This window comes from Lepidochelys kempii, chromosome 5 (genome assembly GCF_965140265.1).
Source record: "Lepidochelys kempii isolate rLepKem1 chromosome 5, rLepKem1.hap2, whole genome shotgun sequence".
Classification (NCBI taxonomy): Eukaryota; Metazoa; Chordata; order Testudines; family Cheloniidae; genus Lepidochelys; species Lepidochelys kempii.
In genome coordinates this window covers 24,994,182-25,017,443 of record NC_133260.1, presented here as the reverse complement: position 1 = coordinate 25,017,443, position 23,262 = coordinate 24,994,182, and the positions used below count along the sequence as shown (strand labels likewise).

The window sequence follows — 23,262 nt, the reverse complement described above, 5'->3', positions numbered from 1 at the left end:
GGTCGGTGGAGGACAGGGGCTGGAGGTGGTGGGGACAGAGGGGCCCGAGGTAGACGCGGGTGGAGGAGCGAGGAAATGGGGCCATTGGGGATCAAAGAGCAGGAGGCGGGCAGAGAAGGAGGCCGGGGGTCGGGCAGGGGCGGAGGGAGCAGAGGCGGGGCGGGAATTGAGCAGGCGCCTCCGCTCCCCGCATTGGTGGGCTCGGCCCGGGCCCCGGCCCGGCCCATCCCCTCCCCTCCCACGGCAAAGTCCGGCTCCGCGGGGGGCTTTGGGTCCCCACTACGCCGAGCATGGCTAGGGCGCTCGGGCGGCTCGGTCCGCTCTGGGCGGGGGGCAGGAGGCGACACCCCGGGAGCGGTAAGGGGGCGGGAGGGCGCTGGGAGCAACTAACCCTGGCCCGGAGCCGGGCTGCTGCTGCCGCCGCCGCCGGAGCCAGCGGGGCGCTGGGGCTGGCGCTGCCCGTCACAAGCCCCGTCCGGGGCCGCCTCCCGCAGCCACAGCCCCGAGAGCGCGGAGCCGGGGGAGAGCCCGCGGCGTGAAGCCGGTTCAACAGCCCTGGGCCCCAGTCCGCTCTCCGGTGCTCGGGCTCCACATTTACACGGGGGCAGCCAAGCTGGGCTGGGTCTGCGGGCGAGGTTCCCGTCTGCGGACTCAGGAGCTATCCTGGTGTGAACCCAATCAGTGCGAGTCCGCAGTCAGTCCCGAGGGGCTCTGGCCCTTTTCCGGGGTGGCTAAGGAATCCGCTGGCCTGAAATGTGTTTTATTGTCTACATCCACGTGGACTTGTAATTGCTACCCCCAGCCCGGGGCGGCGGGGGGTATGTGGGGGAGAGGGGGCTTTTGTCATGACCGCAGACTAACTCAAGGTAGAAGTTTTGCGTTACAAGTTCCAGCCTCTTTATCATAAATGAAACTGTTACTTTTTCAATTCCTTTTCCTCCTAGGAGCTAACTAACAGTAGCAGCTCATTCCCCTAGATCAGGGGTTCTCAAACTGGGGGTCGCGAGGTTATTAGGGGGCTTGGTGAGCTGTCAGCCTCCACCCCAAGCCCGCTTTACCTCCAGCATTTATAATGGTGTTAAATATATTAAAAAGTCTTTTTAATGTATGGGGGTTGCAGTTAGAGGCTTGCTGTGTGAAAGGGGTCACAGTACAAAGTCTGAGAACCCTGCCCTAGAAACGCTGCCTAGGACCAATTAACCCCACTGCATGATGACCATGTAACATCCTCAGAGTTCAAAATAGAAAAAAGGCTTCTGTGGTGACATTTTTTTTAAGATTGGAAAATAGTCCTACAAAAGTACACTTTTTAAAAATGTGTACCGGTGATTGCCCGCGCTGGCTTCTGACTCAAGTGCAACATGTGCATATTTCTCAGAATGCAGGATTTTTTCCAGATACTTCGTGTTCGGATAATGTTTATTATGAAATAAAGTGCAAGTGTTATTAACCATCATTTTGGGCCAAAGAACAACCTTGCTAGTGATTCATAGGACTTTTCTATTGACTCCAAACACTGGTGATAACACTACACAGTTCTTCCACTAGGTCATTGGTTCCTGACAAGCAAATTCTACTTGGTATTAGTTTTGAACAAACAGTTTGTAGTTATTAAATTTTTTTGATTGATTAAATGAAAAAACTCATACAGCTTAGGTGTCCCAAAAGACGTTCCTGGAATACAAGGACATCATATGAAAAATCATTGCATATAATCACTGTATAACAGTGGTCCTCAAACTTTTTCTGTTGCACACCCCCCCTTATCAGCAATGGAATCTGTCTGCCCCCACCTCTTCCCCCAGGAGCCTCGATCAGGAGCTGGGCCAACGCTGGGGGCAGAGTGGGTGGGAGCTACTGCTGGGAGCCAGGGGCCTAGGCTGGTGCTGGAATGGAGCTGGGGGGCAGAGCGGGGCTGGGTGGTGCTCCCTCCCTGCCCCCTTTGGGGACTGGCCTGGGCCCTGCCGAGCCCCCATGAACGTTTTGCTGGGGGAGGCACTCCCCACATTTTGGGGACCTCTGCTTTATAACTAGATTAACCCATTGGCTGACTCTGACACTTAAAATAAGGAAGATCTTTATGGTCAGTCAGTCAGTCAATCTTATTTATCCATATTGTCAGTCCTTCACTAGCGGATGCTATTTTGGTCTTAAGGAAAGTAGCCACAAGTATAATTTTCTTATTTATTTCCAGAAAGTTAATTTCTATGAAAGTTAGATTTTTTGTTTTGATGTGTAAAAATGTAGCTCATTAAAAAACAAAACTAAAACCCACCTCAATTAATAATGTTAGGAATGCAAGGAGAACATTTTTAAAAAGTAAAATTATCTGAAGTTAGTCTACTTATTTTTCCAGTTAATCAAATAAAAGATGTAATGGCTTAATGTTTTCAGATTTTTGATTAAAAAAATCAAAAACTCTAATGGCAGTCTGTAGCAGAAAGTTATTTTGATGGTTAATGACAAAGAAAATCAAAGTTGCCAATGACAGTCTGGAGGAGTTATGTGTTTTAGAAGATAAATAGATAAATACTAAGGGGAAAAATATAAGTTTAGTAAATCTATGTTGCAGCTTTACAAAAAACACAAATGTTTAATGCATTTTCTCCTTGAGTGAAATCTCTCGGAGGAAATATATCTACCTTGGTCCTCACTTATATTGTTGTAAAAACAAATTTTTAAAGAAAGTTTCTTTCAGATATGCGCTTTGAGATGTTTTGGTAATCCTCCTAATCCACTGTATTTTATTAGATACACTTAGACATCAGGAATTAAAAAGCTCTTTCTCCATGCAAGCAAAAATGCCTCCTTGTGACTTTTCACCTGGAAAATATGAGGTAAGTCATGCACAGTGCACTGTACTTGGGTCTAAACTAGATCTCGTTGCTAAGATCACCATTCTGCTGTATGTTGTAATTGTTCTGTTCACCAACTTATTACGAGTATTCTTCAGTGGCATCAGAAGTTTAGATCATGGCTTTTATCCTTCTCTGAGATCCTTTGGAGGTCAGAGTTAAACAGGGCCTCTGTGGTGCTGATTAGAGTACAGTAGAAGAACAATCTTAACCCAAAGAAAGGTGGCAGTGAAACATTTTTCTATTATTTGTTTCCTTCTCACTGATTTTTAATTCCTAATTTGAGGAGTTCTGTAAGATGTTTAATCTCTTCAACCAAAATGTGTGCCAAGTTAGTTTTAGGGGGAGTGCAGTAGGGGTAGAGAGGGGAGGGCAAATGTTTGATTTTTAAGGAACTAAACTTATTTGGTGTCTTAATGCCCCATGGCCTGTGTCCAGCAAGGAGCTAATAAGCATCTGATCAGTTAAAAAGGTGTATTTTCAAGCAACAATCACATGAATGATAAATGTATGACTTCGATATCATGAATTAAACATTGTTGAGTAGGTGTTCTGTTACTGTGACAATTTACGGTTACAGAAGTGTGTTTACATTTTCATCTGATGGTGTCAAGATTTATGCTGGTTGAGAAATCTTCTGTGATTCAGTTCTATGGTTGTGGATCAGTTGCCAAGATAGCTCTGTATCCTGTTGTTACCGTGGGTTGGGTCACAACTGAGAATACCAAATTCAGGCCATGCTGCTGAGAAATAGGGCAGACACACCCAAAGCTGGTGGTTATTCTTCCATAAGATATACCAGACCAACAACAAAAGTAAACTTCTGTTTCACCACATTGGCTAACAAGAAGTCAGAAAAGCAGTCTCCTTAGGTAGTCCAGTCCTGGTTTCAACACCCAGATACTAGACTTAATGATGAGTGGTTATTTAAAACAAATTTCATCAAGCAAAGAGTTCTTCTGATCCCAAAGGACCAGCCACATACCAGGTCAATATATAACTCAGATCTTACTCAATAATCACACTGTTGCCAATCCTTTAGCATCTAAAGGCTTATTTATAAAAAGAAAGTAAGGTGAGAGTTAAAATTGGTTAAAGGAATCAAATACATAAATTAATTGCAAAGTTCTTGGAGCAGGCTTATCACAGTGATGGATTACATTGCTGGCTTAAGTCAAGTCTTTGGTTGCTTCCAAATGATTTGGAAGGTAGTCAGTCCCTTGGTTAGAATGCTCCCATTAGTAAAAGTTCATAGTCCAGAGGTTAGAGCAGGTAAGAGGCAACATGGAGATGTTTCCAGGGCCATTTATAATTTCTGCCGTGTGGAAGGAAACCTATTGTTCTCGTTAGTGGAAAATTACAGGTAACAAGATGGAGTTTGGGGGTCACATGGGGAAGCTACATGCCCATGTTAAATCTGCTTAATTTGTGATAGGTTGTGGATTTCATAACCTTTAAGTAAGAGATCAGTGCAATATAGCATTCTTGTTTAAATTATGGTATTTCAGAGGTTTATATAGCCTAATTGTGGGTTAGTATCTATTTTAAAATTGTATTTAGTTCATTTGGATTCCAATGTGAACAATTTATATTGTGTTGATGTGATGAATCTGTAGATAGCTTTATGATCCATTAAAACTTTTAGAAATGGGGGCGGAAATTATTTCTTTCCTCCTACAGTCCTATCCCTATGAGCGTATGCTGAAGATCCGCAAACAGAATCTGTCTCCATCACTGGTAACGTACTACAAGAAACCACTGCTGCTGCATCAGGGACATATGCAGTGGCTATTTGATTATGAGGGACGAAGGTACCTTGATCTCTTTGCTGGAATTGTTACTGTCAGTGTTGGTCACTGTCACCCGTAAGTATGTTATTGTATCACAGGTTTCAGAGTAACAGCTGTGTTAGTCTGTATTCGCAAAAAGAAAAGGAGTACGCATCCGATGAAGTGAGCTGTAGCTCACGAAAGCTTATGCTCAAATAAATTGGTTAGTCTCTAAGGTGCCACAAGTACTCCTTTTCTTTTTTGTTATTGTATGAGTTACACTGACTAATATAGAAATATACTTTTGTCTTTTTCGTTTGCGGCCCCATGTATCCACAGGCAGAATATGGCACGCTGTGTTTTGGTGTATCTGGGATCAAATTCTTATGTTCTAACCAGTTGCAGTGATCTTTTGGCAAATTAGCTCATTCCTTTCTTTATTTATTCATTCGTTCATCTGACAGTCAGGAAAATGACAGAATTTTAAGAATTAATAGCAGAGTCAGAAAAAAATTGTATGTATGTTGGATTAAATTAATCAGTCTTTCTTACTGCACACAGGAAGGTAACTGCAGCTGCCCAAAAACAGCTTGGTCATCTGTGGCATACAACCAACATCTACATGCATCCATCAATCCAGGAATACGTGGAGAAACTAACAGCACTTCTCCCTGATCCACTTAAGGTACCTAAATCCCAACAGGGTAGATGCCTGTTAATTAAAATAATTTTATTTCACTTGATAATGGAGAGTGCTACGTTATTTGGAGACAAAATATTGTAATATCAAACTCATATCCTTATTTAAAATCCCCAAAGGGAGTACAAAGCTTCAGGTAAAGAGAAAAAAATGACAATTCTCAGGATAATGCTGATCTTTACAGTGAACTCAGAGCCACACATGAATAAAACCGTAAACAGTTGCCCTACTGCTTGGATCCCCACTTTCTCTTCAAAGTTCCTCTTAAAGAGGCACTGTCAATTTAAAAATCACTCATAAGTTGAAAAATGTTTTGCGTGCTATTGTTATAATTAGCACCTAAGTTTTACTTGGATAGGAGACTTTGGGAAAGGAAACTTTTTATTCCAGTTTGTTTACGTAGTACATACAAACTGACTGTAAAACACAAGTTAGCTGGGGGACTCAGTAGCAGTAGTCCCTGACACTACTCAGGGCTGGTCTACACTAATGCTGTAAATTAATCTAAATTATGCTAGTTCAGTTATGTAAATTATGTAACTGAAGTCAACATAACTTAGGTCGATTTACAGTGGGTCTACACTGTGCTATGTTGACAGGAGATGCACTCCCTTCGACATAGCTTTCACCTCTCTGGGAAGTGGAGTAGAGACGTCAACGGGAGAGCACTCTGCCACCGACTTAGCGTGTCTTCACCAGATCAGCTAAATCAACACTGCTGCATTAATTGCAGCGGTGCCGATTTAGCCAGTAGTGTAGACATGGCCTCCTTAGTAAGGCTAAGATTTTGTCATGGTTATTTTTAGTAAAAGTCATGGACAGGTCACGGGCAGTAAACAAAAATTCATGGAAGTCACAACCTGTCTGTGACTTTTGCTGCTGCAAGCCATGCTTTCCCCCACCACCATGGTGACTGGGAGCTGCAGGGTGACCATATTTCCCAGAGAGAAAATGGAACATTCTCAGCTGCTCGCGTGAGGTGTTCTTCCTCCCCCACCCCCATGGTCCGTCGCTGGAAGCCTGAGGAAGGCTCCCTCAGAAGTCTGTTGCCTGTGGCTGGAACCTTGCAGGGGGCCCCCCTGAGGATGCTGTTGCCTGTCACTGCTGCTGCTGGAACCCTGCCGGGGCCCCGCTGGGTGCCAGCTGCAGTGAGTGGAAGATGTCACGGAAGTCACGAAAGCACAGTATGCACAAGCTACCTGAATACCTGCCCAGGGTCTCGGGTGGGATTGTACTCTGGATGGCTAGCCTCTCGTGACACTGTGCCTGCACTTCTTATTTTAGCATGTTTGCTCGATCAGAGCTAGTGCAGGTATGTCTCCTCAAGCTGGAAATTACACCTTTCATCTCCAGTGTAGACATAACCTCTAAAGGGACATCCTACCTTTGGCCCTTGTACACAGCAAATGAGCATCACTAAGTTTATTGCAGTTTGGAGTTCCTCTTGTCAGTGACAGGATATCATTCCAAGTGCTGAGTGATATTTTATATGAAAATAAATCTGTCTTGTACTAAATAAACAGATGCACTCAATATTTCAAACTCTTTGAAGGCAAATTGCGGGAAAAGTGGTTCTTTAAACAGCTACATTTAGTTAGATTTGCCATTGTGAAACAAAGTAAATGTTCGGTATAATAAAATTACAATTGATGTGCTATTTATTCTTCCTTAGGTGGTTTACCTGACTAACAGTGGGTCAGAAGCCAATGACTTGGCTATGTTCATGGCAAGGCTTTACACTCGTAACTTTGACCTCATCTGTTTCAGGTAATTATATTAGGGTGTTTTATGAAACTCCCTTTTCATAATCAATCTGTATATCTATATAATGCGTGAAAAAGATGATGAGCCCTTGTTAACCAGATTCTGCCACAGACACATCCTAAATAATTCATTTGTCTGCCAAAATAGAGTAAAACAGCAGTAGTCATTGGGAGCTAAGATTCAGCAAGTCTGCTTGTGTTAGAAATACTCCATTTACAAACCATGCATTCACCTAGGACCTATAACTTCTGTTTATAATCCTTAAGTAAAGTGTGTGTAATATTTATTTATATTTTTAGTATTATAAACCATGTCCATTCTGCTCAGATATGTTGGTAATAGACACCTTTAAAAATAGTTAGAAAGGCAGACCTTAACAAACTGGTAGTCTTGCAGCCATCCTGCTGAGCACAGGGTTCTGAAATCCACCTGATATGTTAATTCCCATGAATGAATTCTGAATTGCTAATTAAACTAACCCCAAACCACCACCCAGTTTCTCATGAGTGGCAGTAACAACTTGGGAGAGAAGAGGAGTCCAAAATTAAAACAGCAGGGGTGTTTGTAATGTAGGATTCAGATGTTCTGGCAGACCTGCATGAGGAATCTTGCACAGCACCTACCTGAATTGCCGTTGGCTCCAACCAGTGTTCTTAGCCCTTCACCTTCATGAGCACTAAATTCACGTATTATTTTTTAAGTGTGCTTTAAATTGCAATGAAAACTCACAGCTGTTAAGTACTCAGAGCAGAGTGTAGGTCAAGAGGCATCCCTTATTGGATGCACCCATGTTTTCCAATGATTTGCTGTCTTACACACACACACATCAGAAACCAGCCTTCTGTGAATACTGTACTGATATTGTTTCTTCCTAAAAACTTTTGCAGCTAGTGTAATCAGAAGAAAATGTATGTTGTTTGTGTGCTTTGTTCTGTTCACACAGAGGAGGATACCACGGAGGCAGTCCATACGCACTGGGTTTGACGTCCATTGGATCTTATAAGCATGGTGTCGCCAATGGGTTTGGCTGCCAAACAGTGAGGTTTTTGTTGCTTTTTGTCATATCTGCTGGATAACAAGCCTTCTATTTGTTTGAATATTACAGTATTTATGTAATGCTTTACATCGTCAAGCCTCCCCGTAGCCCTCTGAGATTGATAAGTAGTATATATGCAGCCTAATTCTCCATTTCACTGCACCTTGTGTAGTTATTTGCATCCACACAGAGCAAATGAAGAATGCTAGCAATGGGAATGATAGTGCTTTATACCCACTTGGCTCTCGCTTTGTACTAGTATAAATGCTGCACAAGATGCAGAGCGATGGTGTATCAGCCGCTGGGTCCTATTCTCAGGTCTGTTAGGGCAGGTTTGTCCGGTTTGCTGTTGCAAAGCTGCTTAAAGCTGGCCCATAGGGGATTCCCTTTTGGACTGAAAATATTTTGGAAATACATAGTGGCTCCTGCAACACCCCCTCAGAGTCCCCACCATAGGGGGTGTGTCTGGGGAAAGGGGTGTGCATAGTATCTTTACAGCGTGGTGACCCATGGCTGCAGGAATGGTTTCTGGAGGCTGTGGCAGCTGGTGTTGGCTAATGTAATCTATGCCAGGAACCAGACCAGCCACAGAACTGCCCCCCAAAGGGCTCCTTTCTGATGTGCTGCTTCCCCCTGGCTCTTCGATGCACCCAGCCTTCTCTGAGTGCGGATAAGAATCTGGCCCATAGAATTTATTACGTGACTTGCCCATTGTCACATAGTCATTGTCAGAGTCAGGATTATAATGTATAAATTCCTGGCTTCCAGCCTGCTATCATCATTCCACTAGACTTCACTGCGTTCTTCCAAGGTGAATAACTGGATGAAAAACAGTACTCAGAGTAGTTATCAGTGGTTCATGGTCAGATGTCTAGGACATATTAAATGATGTCCTGCAGGGGTCTATCCTGAGTCTGGTACTAGTAAATATTTTCATTAATGACTTGGAGAATGGAGTGAATACGCTTATAAACTTCATGGATGACACTAGGCTGCGAGGGGTTGCAAGTACTTTGGAGGAGAGTATTACAATTAAAAATGACGGTGATAAATTGGAGAAATTATCTAAAATCAACAAGATGAAATTCAGTAAAAACAAGTGCACGGTACTGCAGCTGGGAAGGAAAAATCAAATGCACAAATAGGAAAATGGGGAATATATGTGGCTAGGCATTAGTACTGCTGAGAAGGATCTGGGGGTTATAGTGGATCACAAATTGAAGGCTAATGTCTTTCTGAGGTGTATTAACCGGTGTGTCGTGTAAGACACTGGAGGTAATTTTCGCACTCTGCTCTGCTCAGCACCGATGAGGCCTCAGCTGGAGTCTTGTGTCCAGTTTTGGGTGCCACACCTTAAGAAAGATGTGGACAAATTGGGGAGAGTCCAGAGGAGAGCAATAAAAATCATAAAAGATTTAGAAAACCTAATCTATGAGGAAGGGTTAAAAAACCTGGTCATGTTTAGTCTTAAGCAAAGATTACTGAAGGGGCATATTTGGTAAGTTTTCAAATATGTTAAGAGCTGTTTATAAAGAAGACTGGGATCAATTGTTCTGCATGTCCACTGAAGGTAGGACAAGAAGTAATACATTTAATCTGCACCAGGGAGATTCAGGTTAGATATTAGGAAAAGCTTCAGACCATAAGGATAGTTAAGCTCTGGAATAGGCTTCCAAGCAAGATTGTGGAATCCCCATCCCTGGTGATTTTTAAGAACAGGTTAGACAAAAACCTGTCAGGGATGGTTGTGTTATACTTGGTCATGCCTCAGCACATGGGGCTAGACTAGATGACCTCTTCGGGTCCCTTCCAGCCCCCTAATTCTCTGACTTCACTGCCCTTTTTCTACAGAATCTTGGAATTAAACTGGCCATTTTGGACAAAACTGTAGTAAATCTTGGGTAACAATAATTAACTAACATAACTAAAAAATAAACAGGTCAGCTGTGAGTGAATACCCCCAAAAATAGTCACTTGAGGACAGAATGTTTTTAACTTCAGAAACTTTAATTTCTGGCCTTCTACCTCACTTTCTGCATGAGGCCTCAAATCTGTGAGGGGGATAAATGGTTCTTATTTATTTTTTCACAAGTCGTTTTTGGACGGATCAGCTGAATCAGGTCTCAGATGCAATCAGATTTTTGAGTTCTCTTTATCACAAGCTCTATTTAAACAAAACAACAGTATTGGAATAAGTGTTTAATGACCTTCAGAATGATCAGTGTATATAAAAAATGTTCTGTTGATCAGTACTTACATTCCTCACACTGTCAAAATTACAGCTGTTTGTTGTGCTTTGCAGACAATGTTACCAGATGTTTTTCGTGGTCCATGGGGAGGAAGCTATTGCCGAGATTCTCTGGTGCAAACTATTCGGAAATGCAGCTGTTCTCAAGGTTAGTTGGTGGCAAAAAATGTCCATTGGTAGGTGCATAAGAAAAGGGACTGGAGAAGGCAACTGGATGTTTAACAACATAGACAAATATGTATACACTGCTAAGAATATTACTGTTTACTGAGAAGTTTGATGATTGTAATTTTGGCAAGCAAGTCTTCATCAATAGGGCCTCTTGGCTGTGTTTTTTTTCAAAGGGGCTTAAAGGAATTGGACCCTCAACTCCCTTTCAGAAATATGTGGGAGTTGGGCATCTAACTCCTGTAGAATCCTTTGAAAATCCTGAATTGAGCCCCTAATGACTAAGTCAAGTTCAGTTATCATAATCAGTAGCCTGCTGCTCTGAAATATTTAGCATTGCCAGGAGATTAGGGTTACTAACAAATGTGTTTTCTACTCTCCTGGGTAAAGTTTTGGTAGATGTCCATCTCTTATCTTGAAGGGACATATGATCAATGTAAACTATAAATCAAAAACTCTGAAACTTTGGGTGGCAAAAGTCTTGCATGGAACAAGGCATTATGGATGCTGCAGAGTGTGTTCAGTCCATGTGAAAGCTCCACTGATCTTTTACAAGTGATGATTAGAAAATATATTGTTTTTCTCCTAGGTGCAATAAACATTGTTTACTCACTTTTCCCACAACAAAGCAGTCTCTTGCCATCTTTCTTTGTCACTGATGGTCAATAAAGGGAGGAGTCACACTAGCTTGCAATTACTTGAAGACATCTGGTTTATGTTCTGTTACAGTACATAGTGATGCCCAGTCACATACAGTCATATATTTTCCATAATATTCCACCTGCCTTTTCATTAGAAATCATGCTGAACCAAGATGTACTTAGTCTTATATTTATCATCTCATAAACTTTAAGGCCAGAAGGGGCCATTGTGATTATCTAGTCTGTCCTCCTGCACATTTCAGGCTACAGAACTTCACCCACCTGCTCCAGTAATAGACTGATAACCTCTGGCTGAGCTACTGAAGTCTTTAAATCATGATTTCAGGACTTCAAGTTACAGAGATTCCACCATTTACACTAATTCAAATAAGCAAGTGATCCGTGCCCCGTGCTGCAGAGGAAGGTGAACTCCTCCTCCCCCTCCCCAGTGTCTCTGCCAATCTGGCCTGGGGAGAAATTCCTTCCTGACCCCAAATATGGTGATCTGTTAGCTCCTGAGCATGTGGGTGAGATGCACCGGCCAGAGAGCTGGGAAAGAATACTCTGTAGTAACTTAGAGTCCTCCCCATCTAGTGTCCTGTGTCTAGCATTCACAGGTGGGCCATGTGCCATGGTAGACAATCTTATCATACCATCCCCTCCATAATCTTCTCAAGCTGAGTCTTGAAACCAGTTAGGTTTTCTTATCCAGGCAAACTGCTCATTCATTCCTTGGGCTGATGTTCAGTTCTTCTAATAACTGCCTGCCTTGCATATATAGCACTGGTCTGAAGGATGGGGGAACCCTCATATGCTGCAACTTTCTGTTTGCACTCTGTGATTCTTTGGAACTTTTTAGAGAATAAATGGTTTAAAAAAGCTTAGTGGTTTGGGGGTTTTTTGTAGAAGGGGAGAAAGATGCCATGCAGTCAGACTGTGGCTCTTTTCTAACTTCTGTGAACTAGGAAAAGTAAGAAAAAAGACTGACTTGCTGACACAGAAAATATGTGGGGAAACAAAATGATTAATTTCCTTTGGTAACTCTAATCTGGGAACATTACAGTTCTTATTACATACGTTAAAACACTAAAGAGATGTTCTTATTTACATATGTTAAAACACTGCAGTTTCATATTATTAACCTAACTTTGTATTATTTTCAGTACATTATTCTTATCAGTATTTCCTCCGCACAGGCTGTTGCGAAGCAAACGACCAGTACGTTGAACAGTTCAAAGACACTCTGAGTACTTGTGTTACAAAGGCAATAGCTGGGTTTATCGCTGAGCCAATTCAAGTAGGTGACTTGCCATACCTCATTCTGATTGTAATAGTACAGTAAACCACAAAGTGCTAAAACCTGAACGGGTCTTTTACAAGATTGACAAGCCCTAAATGGAACTTCCCTCTAACAATAGCAATTTTAATCTTCTCTGAATCACTTTGATCATTCAAAAGGAAGGGCTGCAACATTACTTAAATCTTAACTTTTTTCCAGGAGGGTGACTTGCCAACAAGACATCCTGGAGAAGTCCTGGCCCCATTGAAGTCAAATGGGAGCTTTGCCTCTGACTTCAGTGGAGCCAGGATTTCATTCTTGGTGTTGTTTTTGGGTTTTGTTTTTTTTCCCCTTGATATCTGAGAACAGGATTCTTAAATTTTCCATATCCTGTCTACTCAATAACAGACCAGTGGACAATTTGAGATGCACACTATTCCTACAAAACAAAACTGGTAAATCAAATTTTAGCCTTACAAGCCTTAATGTCTCTTTCATAAATTGATTTTAAATATTTAGCAAATTATTTCTGGTTAATATACAAGTATTTAATAAAATATGTCAGACTCAAGCAAAACAGGTAATTTTAACCAGTGTTGCCTATCTGCTATCAGTTGATAGATTAAAAAGTGTACAGAGCTCTATTGTAAACTATTATTCTTTAAGGTCTTGTTTGCATTCTCGGGATGTTGAAATGCTAATACATTATACAAATGTGCATGTTATAACTTAGTTTCGAATACTTCATTCCTAATTACAATTTCCCTTCTGCAGTATACTGGTTCTGTAGAAGTTGTCTGTTAAAAGTATTAAAGTCACCCCGTAAGTGACTGATACCCACTGAGTCTACAGTAAATCATACTTAAAAGCCTAGTTATTATAACATAGAGAATTAATTTTAGGAATTACTTAGCTTCAAATCGCACTATGCCTAGTTTATCTAGCAAATCCACAGAATCCTCGCTCCCCCTCTGCTTTCCTTTGTAGTTTCTGACTCCCTTGTACTTAACTTCTGACTCTCCTCATCTCTTCCTTCATGATTGCATTTTTGGGTCAGAGGGATTTCTCTTTTGGCAGTGCAGCTGTAGTTAAGTTTCATTTAATTCATACAGGCTCTAGGCATTCCCCTATGACATGAACCTCATAGTCCATTATTTAAGATATTAGCCTAAGTTAGGGAAGTGAAAGGCCTGTTAGACCATCAAGTCCATCTTGCTCCAAAACCAAGGTTATGCCCTACAGTACGTTTTCTGGTGTTATACCTAGTCTAATTTTAAATTTCCTAGTGCTGAAGTTTCCATCTTGTTATACCAATAAAATAAAAACCAGCAGGATCTTATGAAAGGGGATAAGGCAAAATGCCACATTTATTGTGAATAAAGAAAGAATCATAGTAAGCAGTTAGTTATAACTATAACATTCCATTCAATTTCATATTTATTCACACATTCATTCATACACACACACGGGTTCTGCAAGGTTGTTATTATAGTTACCAGCCTTAGAGTTGCTCGTGTCAAGCCACTGGCCAGGTGGCCTGGACACAAGGAGGGAGCAGGGCCTTGTCAAATGCACATCTGATGCTCCTGAAAGTTGGTTTGCAGAATCAGACCCCAAAGTTCTCACTTTCTCGAGTCCATTTTTATAGGAATTTATTCCTATGCCAGTCTATGGGAATTGCTTCATCATGCTGTTGCTGAATCAATCAACAGATGGCACATTCCTGATGGCTCCGTGCTGCCAGATGTTATCTTGTTCTTCGGTCCTCCCATCCTTGAGGCTGTTAGGTGGATTCCAGTCTGCCCTCCGGGGGTCCTCTGGTTGTTTCCAGTTGACGCCTTCTTCAGCCGAGGGACACTGGATTCTTAGGCTAGCACCTCCCTGATCATTCATTTATTATCCACACCAAGCATCCATCCACATACATCCTCTATCTCTATTTTAATCATAATTGTTAACAAAGCAAGATAAATACAACAAAAGGGTGGGGAGTCTCTGGGTGCTGTTTCTTTTGTTACGAAGTATCGCTTTGAGTCTCTTTCTGTGTGAGTAGTTGTTGTTACAAAGTATTGCTTTGAGAACAGACTCTGTCTTAGGATGTACTAACACAATTAGCAGTTTGCAAGTTTCACACAGAGAGGGAGAGAAACAGTAAACACAAGAGACCTCTTAATTAGTAATACCCTGGAATTTAAATTATGGGGAATCAAACTCATTTGTGATTTTAATACAGAACTTCTTTAATATGATCCAACATAACAATCTGTTCCACTGGGAATATACTTTAGAGTATAACAGTTTCACTGAAGGGAATTTTGTCCTGATATTTGGACTAAATTTTCGCTTGCTTAGTTTCATCCCATTACACCTAGGTATTCCGCTAATTTCTCTCCATCCATTGGGGTTTTGCAAGCTTTATATACTCCCAGACTATTATGTTATCCCCCCACCTTTGGCATTTTAATCTAAGTGTATATGCGTTATTCCCTGATAACCAGAAACTTCTATGCTTAAACTCTGTACCATTTTTTTTATTTTAACATCATCTTAATAAAATTATTAAATCATTTCTTTTAGTCTTCTCCTAATCATTTGCTCCAGCTCTCAGTTCATGTTTGCCATTGGTCTGTGAACTCTCGCCAGTTTGTCCCATTCTGGTAATAACATGCCTACAAGTGATACAGCTTTCCAGATATTGTCGCCATACAGAGTATAATTCTCTGAAGCATATTTGGTGTTGGTTCATTGGACAAGTGGTTCCGAAACTTTTTTTTGCCTCTCTTTGTGACCCACTCAGAGTCCAGATTGCGGGGGTGGAGGGAAACGAGTCAGGACCTGCAGGACTGGATCCAGTTCCCTGCTCTGGGTGTTGCAACCTGGCAGACAGGGGTCGCAGCACCACTCAGGTTTGGCCCATCTGCTAGGTCGCAAAACGCAGTGCGGGGAACCGGGCCCAGCCCCACAGGACAGGAGCTGCTGCTGCGTAGTGAATAAGGGGTGGGCTCATCTCCCCTCCCCCCAACCTTCTCTTCACACTGGGCCACCTAGAACCTTCCTGCAGCCAACAGGTGGGTGCGACCCACCATTTGGGAAACATTGTATTAGAGAGAGAAGGCTGACGTCATGTTTTATCTTTTACTTTTCACTGTCTCCTAACTCTTCATATTGTTTTATTCTTATAGCCCATGTAATATTGATAAAAAGTGGGAGTTCAAGTTCAAAAGAAAGCCACTCCCTCCATTTCTGACTGTTTAGCAATGTGACTAAACAGATCTACCACAAAAGGAACTTTGATCATTAAGTTATCTAGTGACTTAAAATTCTGCCTAGATTTCTCGCTGTCTGATCACCTGAGGACTGCCTGTGTTTGTGATTTAGCATTTGTGTTGAAGACAGTATATTTGTTCATTTTTGACAGGGTGTTAATGGAGCCGTTCAGTATCCTAAAAGATTTCTAAAGGAAGCTTTTCAGCTAGTGCGTGAAAGAGGAGGCATCTGTATTGCAGATGAAGTGAGTATCCAGAAATACAATTTTTAGGGATTGGGATATTTCTGCCAGGCTACTGAAAAATCCAGCAATCACATGAAGGCAAAATAGAGACCAGGAAATAGTTTGTATTAAATTCTGAATTTATTTTAATTAATCCTTTCCTGTTTCACAGCCTAAGAGGGGAACAAAGTGCAGCATTCCAGCACAAGAGCCTTTGCTAGACAAAGCTAATAGAAGTTGTTAATCCTTCACTTTCATGTGCATTAAATTAACACAAATAGTACTCCGTTGACAGTTTATGTTGCAAAATCTTAGAGTCCCACTCACTGGTTGTGTAAATGGGTAGAGCTCCATTGACCTATTTACATCAGCAGACATGTTTGGTTCTTAAACTCTTACCATTACTCATTTGAGGCCTGACCCAGAGAGGCGTTGTCTGCATTAGGAAAACAGTTTTTACATTTGTAAAATTTTAATCTTTAATCACATTGTAAAATTGTATTGTAGACAAGGCAAGTACCTCTGTAACTTTAGAGGGGAGCCTTCTGCAACTCTTCTGCAGTTACACATTTTAAATCTAATTTGCTCGGTTAAGACAATCTGAATTACTACTAACTAACAGGTTTCAGAGTAGCAGCCGTGTTAGTCTGTGTTCGCAAAAAGAAAAGGAGGACTAGTGGCACCTTAGAGACTAACCAATTTATTTGAGCATAAGCTTTCCTGAGCTACAGCTCACTTCATGCTGTAGCTCACGAAAGCTTATGCTCAAATTAATTGATTAGTCTCTAAGGTGCCACTAGTCCTCCTTTTCTTTTTACTAACTAACTAGCTCAGTTAGGGAAACAGTTTAAGTGACTAAGGTACACTTTGATGGATGCTAGAGGTGTTAGGGGTGGTAGAATTATTACAGCTTGAAACTGGAGATTCTGAAAAATGCTACACAGCTGCAATTCTCATTGACTTCAGTGGAACTGACAGCTTCCCAGTCCCTTTGGCCATGTTTACTAGGAGAAAAGGTGTTAGCTCTCTCATTATAAAAAACACTTTCTTAGTATTGTAATTTTTATAGCTGGTCAGTGCTGGAGTACACCAAACCCTTAAGGTGCCAGGAATGTGCCAGGTATACCATGACTCAGAAGCAAGCTCTGTTAGGTGCTTCAGCAACTAGGCCTTGTAGGAGGTAATTCTGGTGGGTCCCAGTAACTACTCAGACACATGGCTAAGTGAAAGAGTATTTTATCAGGGGTGGCAGGAATGGGGAAGTTAGCAACTATCCTAGGCATGGAGGCTTAAACAATTACAGTTCAAAGTGAGCAATAGCAGTTCTTGTTTGGGTCCCTGAGGCAGCCCAACTGAGTTAGGGCTTTTCAGGTTGAGTACCCGGGGTGGCCTTTCCAGTCTGGTATGTATTCAAGCAAAGAGGAATTTGCAGATTTCAAGGACAGGATCGCTTAGTGGTGAGTCTCTCATTAGGGCCACTTGACACTGGCTCCCTGCCCTGTCGCTTCCCAATCAGTCCCACACAGACCTAAACCCAGTTTACTCCTGGGGGAATTCTGTGCTACTGCACGTGTGCATAATTAATTAGATGCACATATTTTAATTTTTTTGCACAGAAAAATCTTGTCAAAATGTTGTTGCAGTTCTGCCTTCTGTCCACCAGAGGGCACTGTGGCGCAAGAACAGCTGAGCTATGGGGTAAGGAGGTGGCTGAGTAGGGGCAGAGAGACACATGGGGACAGGGGAGTGGCTGAGTGGGAGCACAGGGACACATAGAGACAGGGGGTGCAGGGACAGAGGAGTGGCTGAGTGGGGCACAGAAACACAGGGAGATGGGTGCAGAGCCACATGGGGATGGGGGAGTGGGCGTGTGAGTGGAGGGACACATGGGGGTGCAGGGACAGATGGGGACAGGGCAGCTGTGCCTGACTGAATGGGAGAGGCAAGAGGCCAGCCAGGGTCTGCATGGGGGAAGCTCCCTAACAGTCCATCCCCACCCCCTGAAAAAAACTGTTCCATACTTTTCCCACCCATACCCAACAACCCAAATTCACACCTAGGTTCCTTCCCAGCAATTTACTCATCTCCCTCAGCTCTTCTGTTACCCCTGGCTCCCCCCAGCCTTTGCACTGCTTCTGAGGGTGTGGGAAATACGATTCGTTATTGTAGTTTAAATGAATTATTACTTGGAGTTCTGTATTAATATGCCTAGTAAGGAATCTGTTTGTCAAAAAAAAAATTCCTGAATCTTTTTTGTTGTCTGTATTGTTAGACATACTTGCTGACAGGTATTTTGAAATAAATGACCAAAAATAATTGAAACTGGTGTGACTATAATGTGTTATTTTGACAACATATGCAGAATTTTAAAATATTGTGTGCATAATTTTTTGGCACAGAATTCCCCCAGGAGTACTAGCTGTAACATGTGGCAGTCCCAGTCTGTTCCACACAGGGCTCTGTATACAATTCCTGGGGGTTATTCCCTGTATCTGACTTACCATAGCAGTTTCTGCCTCCTGAAAATGCCCAGTCACTTCCTGATCAGGGTCCTTTCTCCTGCCTGGCCAATGGAAAAGAAAGTATAATGGGGAACGTAGTCTGCTGCTTGAGCATTTCCTGGATGAGGATCCTTTCTCCTACCAGGCCAGGAGGAAGGGGATATGCAGTGGCGAAGGGCTGATGGGAATTATTGTCTCCTGCTTAGCAGTTTCATCACAGTGTAGTTTCTCTAATGAAGTTCATTATATTAACTCAGGTTACGTGTTGAGTAATAAGAGTAGATTTAAATTGTGTAACAACAGAAGATAGTCGTAGGATGTATACAATACCACTTTTCATTTGCATCAAGTGTACAGTGTCTCTATAAAGATGAGCTGTCCACAAAACCAATAGTGGACTTGTACTACAGTCACTATTCAGCATAGGAAAGAAAATGTGTGAGGATGAGTTGAATGAGGATCCTGCTAGAATAAAGTTGGCATTTAGAGTCTATAGCTATAGATGCAAATTGGTAACAGAAAGGCACAGACAAAATACAAGTTATGAAACCAAGAAACAACTTGAACAATTTTGGATTTTCTTTTGAAAGGTCCAGACAGGCTTTGGACGAACTGGCAGCCATTTCTGGGGATTTCAAACACATGGTGTAGTCCCTGACGTTGTTACCATGGCAAAAGGAATTGGTAATGGTTTTCCAATGGCAGCTGTCGTAACCACACCAGGTATAAGTATTTGTTATTTTAAAGCATGAAATTGAGGTGTATAATAAATATATTGTAGAATAACTTAGCTTCCATAGAGCCTTTTGTCCAACCAGATTACTTTAGAAATATTAAAATATTTAGTCTCAGAACATGCTTACAGGGTTGGTAAGTATGGTCCCCATTGCACACACAAAAAATACTGAGGCATTGAAAGAGTGTAATTTTTTTTTATCAGACTCAGATTGTGCTCCCCATTACACCAGTTCAAATCTAAGGTAAATCCATTAAAATCAATGGTCTTATACTGGGGTAACTGAGATCAGCAACTAGCCCAAATGAGTTGTTGGCAGACCTGACAGAACCCAGAAATCCTGACTGAGTTCACTGCCCTACCCATTAGACATAATACTAAGGAAGCATTCTGGACAACTCCAGAATTGTTGACTGGTTAATACTAACGAGTCAGTGGATTTAATGTCTCAGAGAAATAATGGATGTATTCATTGCTGTAGTGGATAATTCACTAGCTCTGCTGGAAACTTAACTCTTCATCTATTAAAATCCATCCCCCTTCCTTTTAGCATCTGTTACACAGACCATGTATTTTCTGGAACTTTGCCCTAATAAATTCAAATCGGTTACCAAGAATATACCATTTTCTTCTCCTTTTGCCTGGAGTTAAAACAGAGAATGATGCATAGTATTATTAAATGTGAAGTGAAAACTGATAAGTACTTATCATCAGACTTCAGGTAATTGTGAGGAAGGAAATCAATGAATATTCTTTTTCTTTTAGAGATTGCAAATTCCTTGGCTCAAAACCTTCATTTTAACACATTTGGAGGAAACCCTTTGGCCTGTGTAGTTGGATCTGCAGTTCTTGATGTAAGAAGAAAGTGATATGTTCATAGTGTCTTACGTTATTGTTTGCAATGCGTTATGGCAGAGGCAGCTTTGTGCTACTTCCCTTTCCAATGGTGGAACTTCTAATACATACAGAAAATGAGACAAACATTTATTTTTATTAATTCATAGGCAATGTGCCCTTGTAGAAAAAATAAATTGCCTGACTATTCCCATTTCTATAACTGATTTCAACTTGTAGCAGGAATAGGAAGTTTAAATTACTCTAGGGATAATACTATGATTAACAGCTTCATCTTTTTCTTTCCTTGCTTATATTCTTCTTATTTGTCAATAGAAGTATATGGAATTTACTTATGTAGCTGTCATAATTCTATGTAGTTCTGTCCCAGGGAGTTTTCATCATTTTTCCTTTATAGAACCCCTCTAAACTAGCAAAAGCACTTTATTCGGAGGCACATATTTAAAACGTATTTTAACCCTCACAGCTTCCGCTTTAAAAAAAAAAATAGTGAACTTAAATCCTCATGCAACACCTTGAAAAGCATGAGCTACACACATGCTCCTATTGATGTGAGGTAATTTAGTCTGTAACAGCCACATTCACTTGGTCACATGTAAATATCCTTCCTTAAGCCTCATTTTGAAACTGTATTGCCAGGTTCTGAATATCTGGCTCCCATATTACACCCTGATTTTACTGGAGGCTTGTTCCAACAGAATAGGCTGTTGGTCCTCTGAATCGCTCTCTATCGTCACAGTCAGCATAGTAATTAAAAAACCTAGGAGATCCGCCCCCTCCTATTTTTTGTTTAAAATAACTATTACCAGGATAGTTCAGATCCAGGTTCTGTTTTAGCCAATCTTCAAAGTCTGAAAAGGATTAAATTAAGACAATGTGCCAGTTTTAGCCTCGCAAATTGCAAAATCTTTTGTTCTCTTCATTTTTGCAATTCAGTGTACGAGCGGGTTCGTATAGGTCCGTGATTAAATACAATAGCATCTTTTTATTTTTATTTCCAACAGCCCCCAGCTACTGGTGCACGGTCAAGATATTAGATTCTGTGCCAGGAGCTGGGGACTGCTAGAAATAAATCAAATTAAGTTACTGCGTTCTTAAAGTGAATGCTTTGCTAAATATAGCTTAGTAATGTACTCAGGGGTTTCCCAGAAAGCTTTAGGAGTAATAGGTATGCTGTCAAATTATAGGCTCCTTCCATAGTTTGACAGTGCTATGGCAAGGGAAAGAGGGCTAAACTGAACCTGACAGATTTTTAAACGGATTAAGATCGTCAGCTTTATATGCACAGTCAAACCTCACAAATATACACTAGAATCTGGAGATCAATTTTTAATTGGTGGGTAAACAATGAAAAAGGATATGACATAAGCTATGTTGGTTAATTTGACAAGTGTAGTGTAGTTTTTTACAGCATTTCCTATTATACTTGAAGAGGTCAAATTTAAGGCAGGGTTAATAATATATGCCTGTTGTAAATCTTTGCTGAGGGGCATTGAGAATGCAGGCCCGTTATAGGGGGTGCAGATGAGCCAAGTTCTATACATTATTATTTCCCACAACATTTGTTTTTGTATATCATTTTTAACCAGGCTATTGCAGAAGATGGTCTACAAAAGAACAGTGAAGAAGTGGGGACTTACATGCTACTGGAGTTTGCTAAACTGAGAGATAAGTTTGAGATCATTGGAGATGTCCGTGGCAAAGGCCTTATGATTGGGATAGAAATGGTGAAGAATAAGGTTGGTAAATGGCACATGCCCTTCTATTTTACCCCAGTATTAAGACTCAGGCTTCCTGTGAAATGACTATATGCTGACTGACAGCTACTTCTCTGAAAATGAGTCAGAACTCTGCACTGGCTAAAACTTAGAATTTTCAAAGTGCTTAATACATCAGGAATTCTGAATAGTCCCATCCTAAAAGGCAGGACAATCATTAACTTTCTCCAGGGAGGGTGGTAGCAATGGAACACTTGTTGCTTTTTCCATAATTTAGTTTAACATCTAGCCAAAAAAATTGTCTCTCTTCTCTCCCCCCCCCCCCCCCCCTTTTCACAGGACAGTCGTCAACCTCTTCCAGCTGAAGAGATGAGTCAGATCTGGGAAGATTGCAAAGACATGGGAGTATTGATTGGCAGGGGTGGAATTTATAGTCAGGTACAGTAACTGATGTTTATGTATCTTTTGTCCTGACTAAATTGCAGTGGAGTTGACTTCTCTAAAAATTACTTCTGTTCAATTTAAGAATTATAAAAAAGTGAGACGTTCATAAACAAGACTATCATGTTTTATGAATATAGCAGATCAAGAAGCTTTATTTGTCTTAATCCTCTCAATTATAGTATATTCAATATAAGTGTTATTTACTACTGTTTGATTCCTACCTTTCAGACAAGAAATGTGACCCTTAATAGTAGTTTGTGATGCATCTATCAACCAATTCTGAATTCCCTAGCTCTGTGGAATTTAGATGCTATCTAAAACAGCAATGCGTACAACTATCAATTCTAGCCTATTGTTCAGTTGTATCAGCACAGCATACACTCAGGAGAGCTGATAAAATTTGATCCAGCTGGGAATAAGAGCATCTCTTCCTTATGAATCCATCAGCATGGGGGCATGACCCAGACTGTTATTAAATACTGTACCCAGTAAATTGTTTGAGAGAACTTATTCCACTCCAAGTAGAATAAGTTAACAGGCAACAAAGGATTGCTGGCATTTTCCTCCTCTAAGGTAATGGGTAGGGTTATTAGCTTACTGCTGTCAGTGTTCAGAGCCAGGATAGACAGGCAGAGGACTTAACCAGGCTCCCTCAGATCAGCCAGCTTCCTTGGGAATAAGTTATAGTAGGGAAAGGGGTTGGTGGAGACTTGCTGATGTGCATACTGCATCTCAAATTAATTCTTGCATTGCACAATCAACTGTTTTGAACAGACTTGCACCTGTTGAAGGAGGTCTAGTAATATTTCAGCCTGATTATAGATGGTGCAGGTGATCTGTCCTCAGACGGACAGCAGTAGGAGCTGTAAGGGTTCAGCTTCTCTAAAACTATCAATACCCATGCCTGGTCTGATTTTTAAACTACACATCCTAGGGCAAATAGTCTAATATTTAGAAAGCACAGAAGTAAATAATATTTTAAGTCAAAGTTCAACCACAACTGTAACAGTTGATAGGCACTAGTAAGGTTTACATAAGTCAGTGGAATTCAAATAGGA

At 41.3% G+C, this 23,262-nt stretch overlaps 1 protein-coding gene across 2 annotated transcripts in view; it reads left to right on the top strand.

Annotated features, from left to right (window-relative positions):
* The first annotated feature begins 252 nt into the window (after positions 1 to 252).
* The window catches only part of AGXT2 (alanine--glyoxylate aminotransferase 2), a 25,917-nt gene continuing 2,907 nt past the window's right edge, over positions 253 to 23,262 (top strand). The window contains exons 1-13 of one of the 2 annotated variants that reach the window (XM_073343719.1): positions 253 to 357; positions 2,752 to 2,837; positions 4,536 to 4,720; positions 5,186 to 5,309; positions 6,997 to 7,091; positions 8,032 to 8,125; positions 10,427 to 10,520; positions 12,378 to 12,478; positions 15,879 to 15,971; positions 19,042 to 19,174; positions 19,953 to 20,041; positions 21,632 to 21,781; positions 22,100 to 22,198. In XM_073343719.1, coding sequence (XP_073199820.1) covers positions 291 to 357; positions 2,752 to 2,837; positions 4,536 to 4,720; positions 5,186 to 5,309; positions 6,997 to 7,091; positions 8,032 to 8,125; positions 10,427 to 10,520; positions 12,378 to 12,478; positions 15,879 to 15,971; positions 19,042 to 19,174; positions 19,953 to 20,041; positions 21,632 to 21,781; positions 22,100 to 22,198 — 1,410 coding nt within the window. In that variant the 5' untranslated portion in view covers positions 253 to 290. Of the gene's footprint in view, positions 358 to 2,751; positions 2,838 to 4,535; positions 4,721 to 5,185; positions 5,310 to 6,996; positions 7,092 to 8,031; positions 8,126 to 10,426; positions 10,521 to 12,344; positions 12,479 to 15,878; positions 15,972 to 19,041; positions 19,175 to 19,952; positions 20,042 to 21,631; positions 21,782 to 22,099; positions 22,199 to 23,262 lie in introns of both variants that reach the window. The other variant, XM_073343718.1, reaches the window with a different exon arrangement.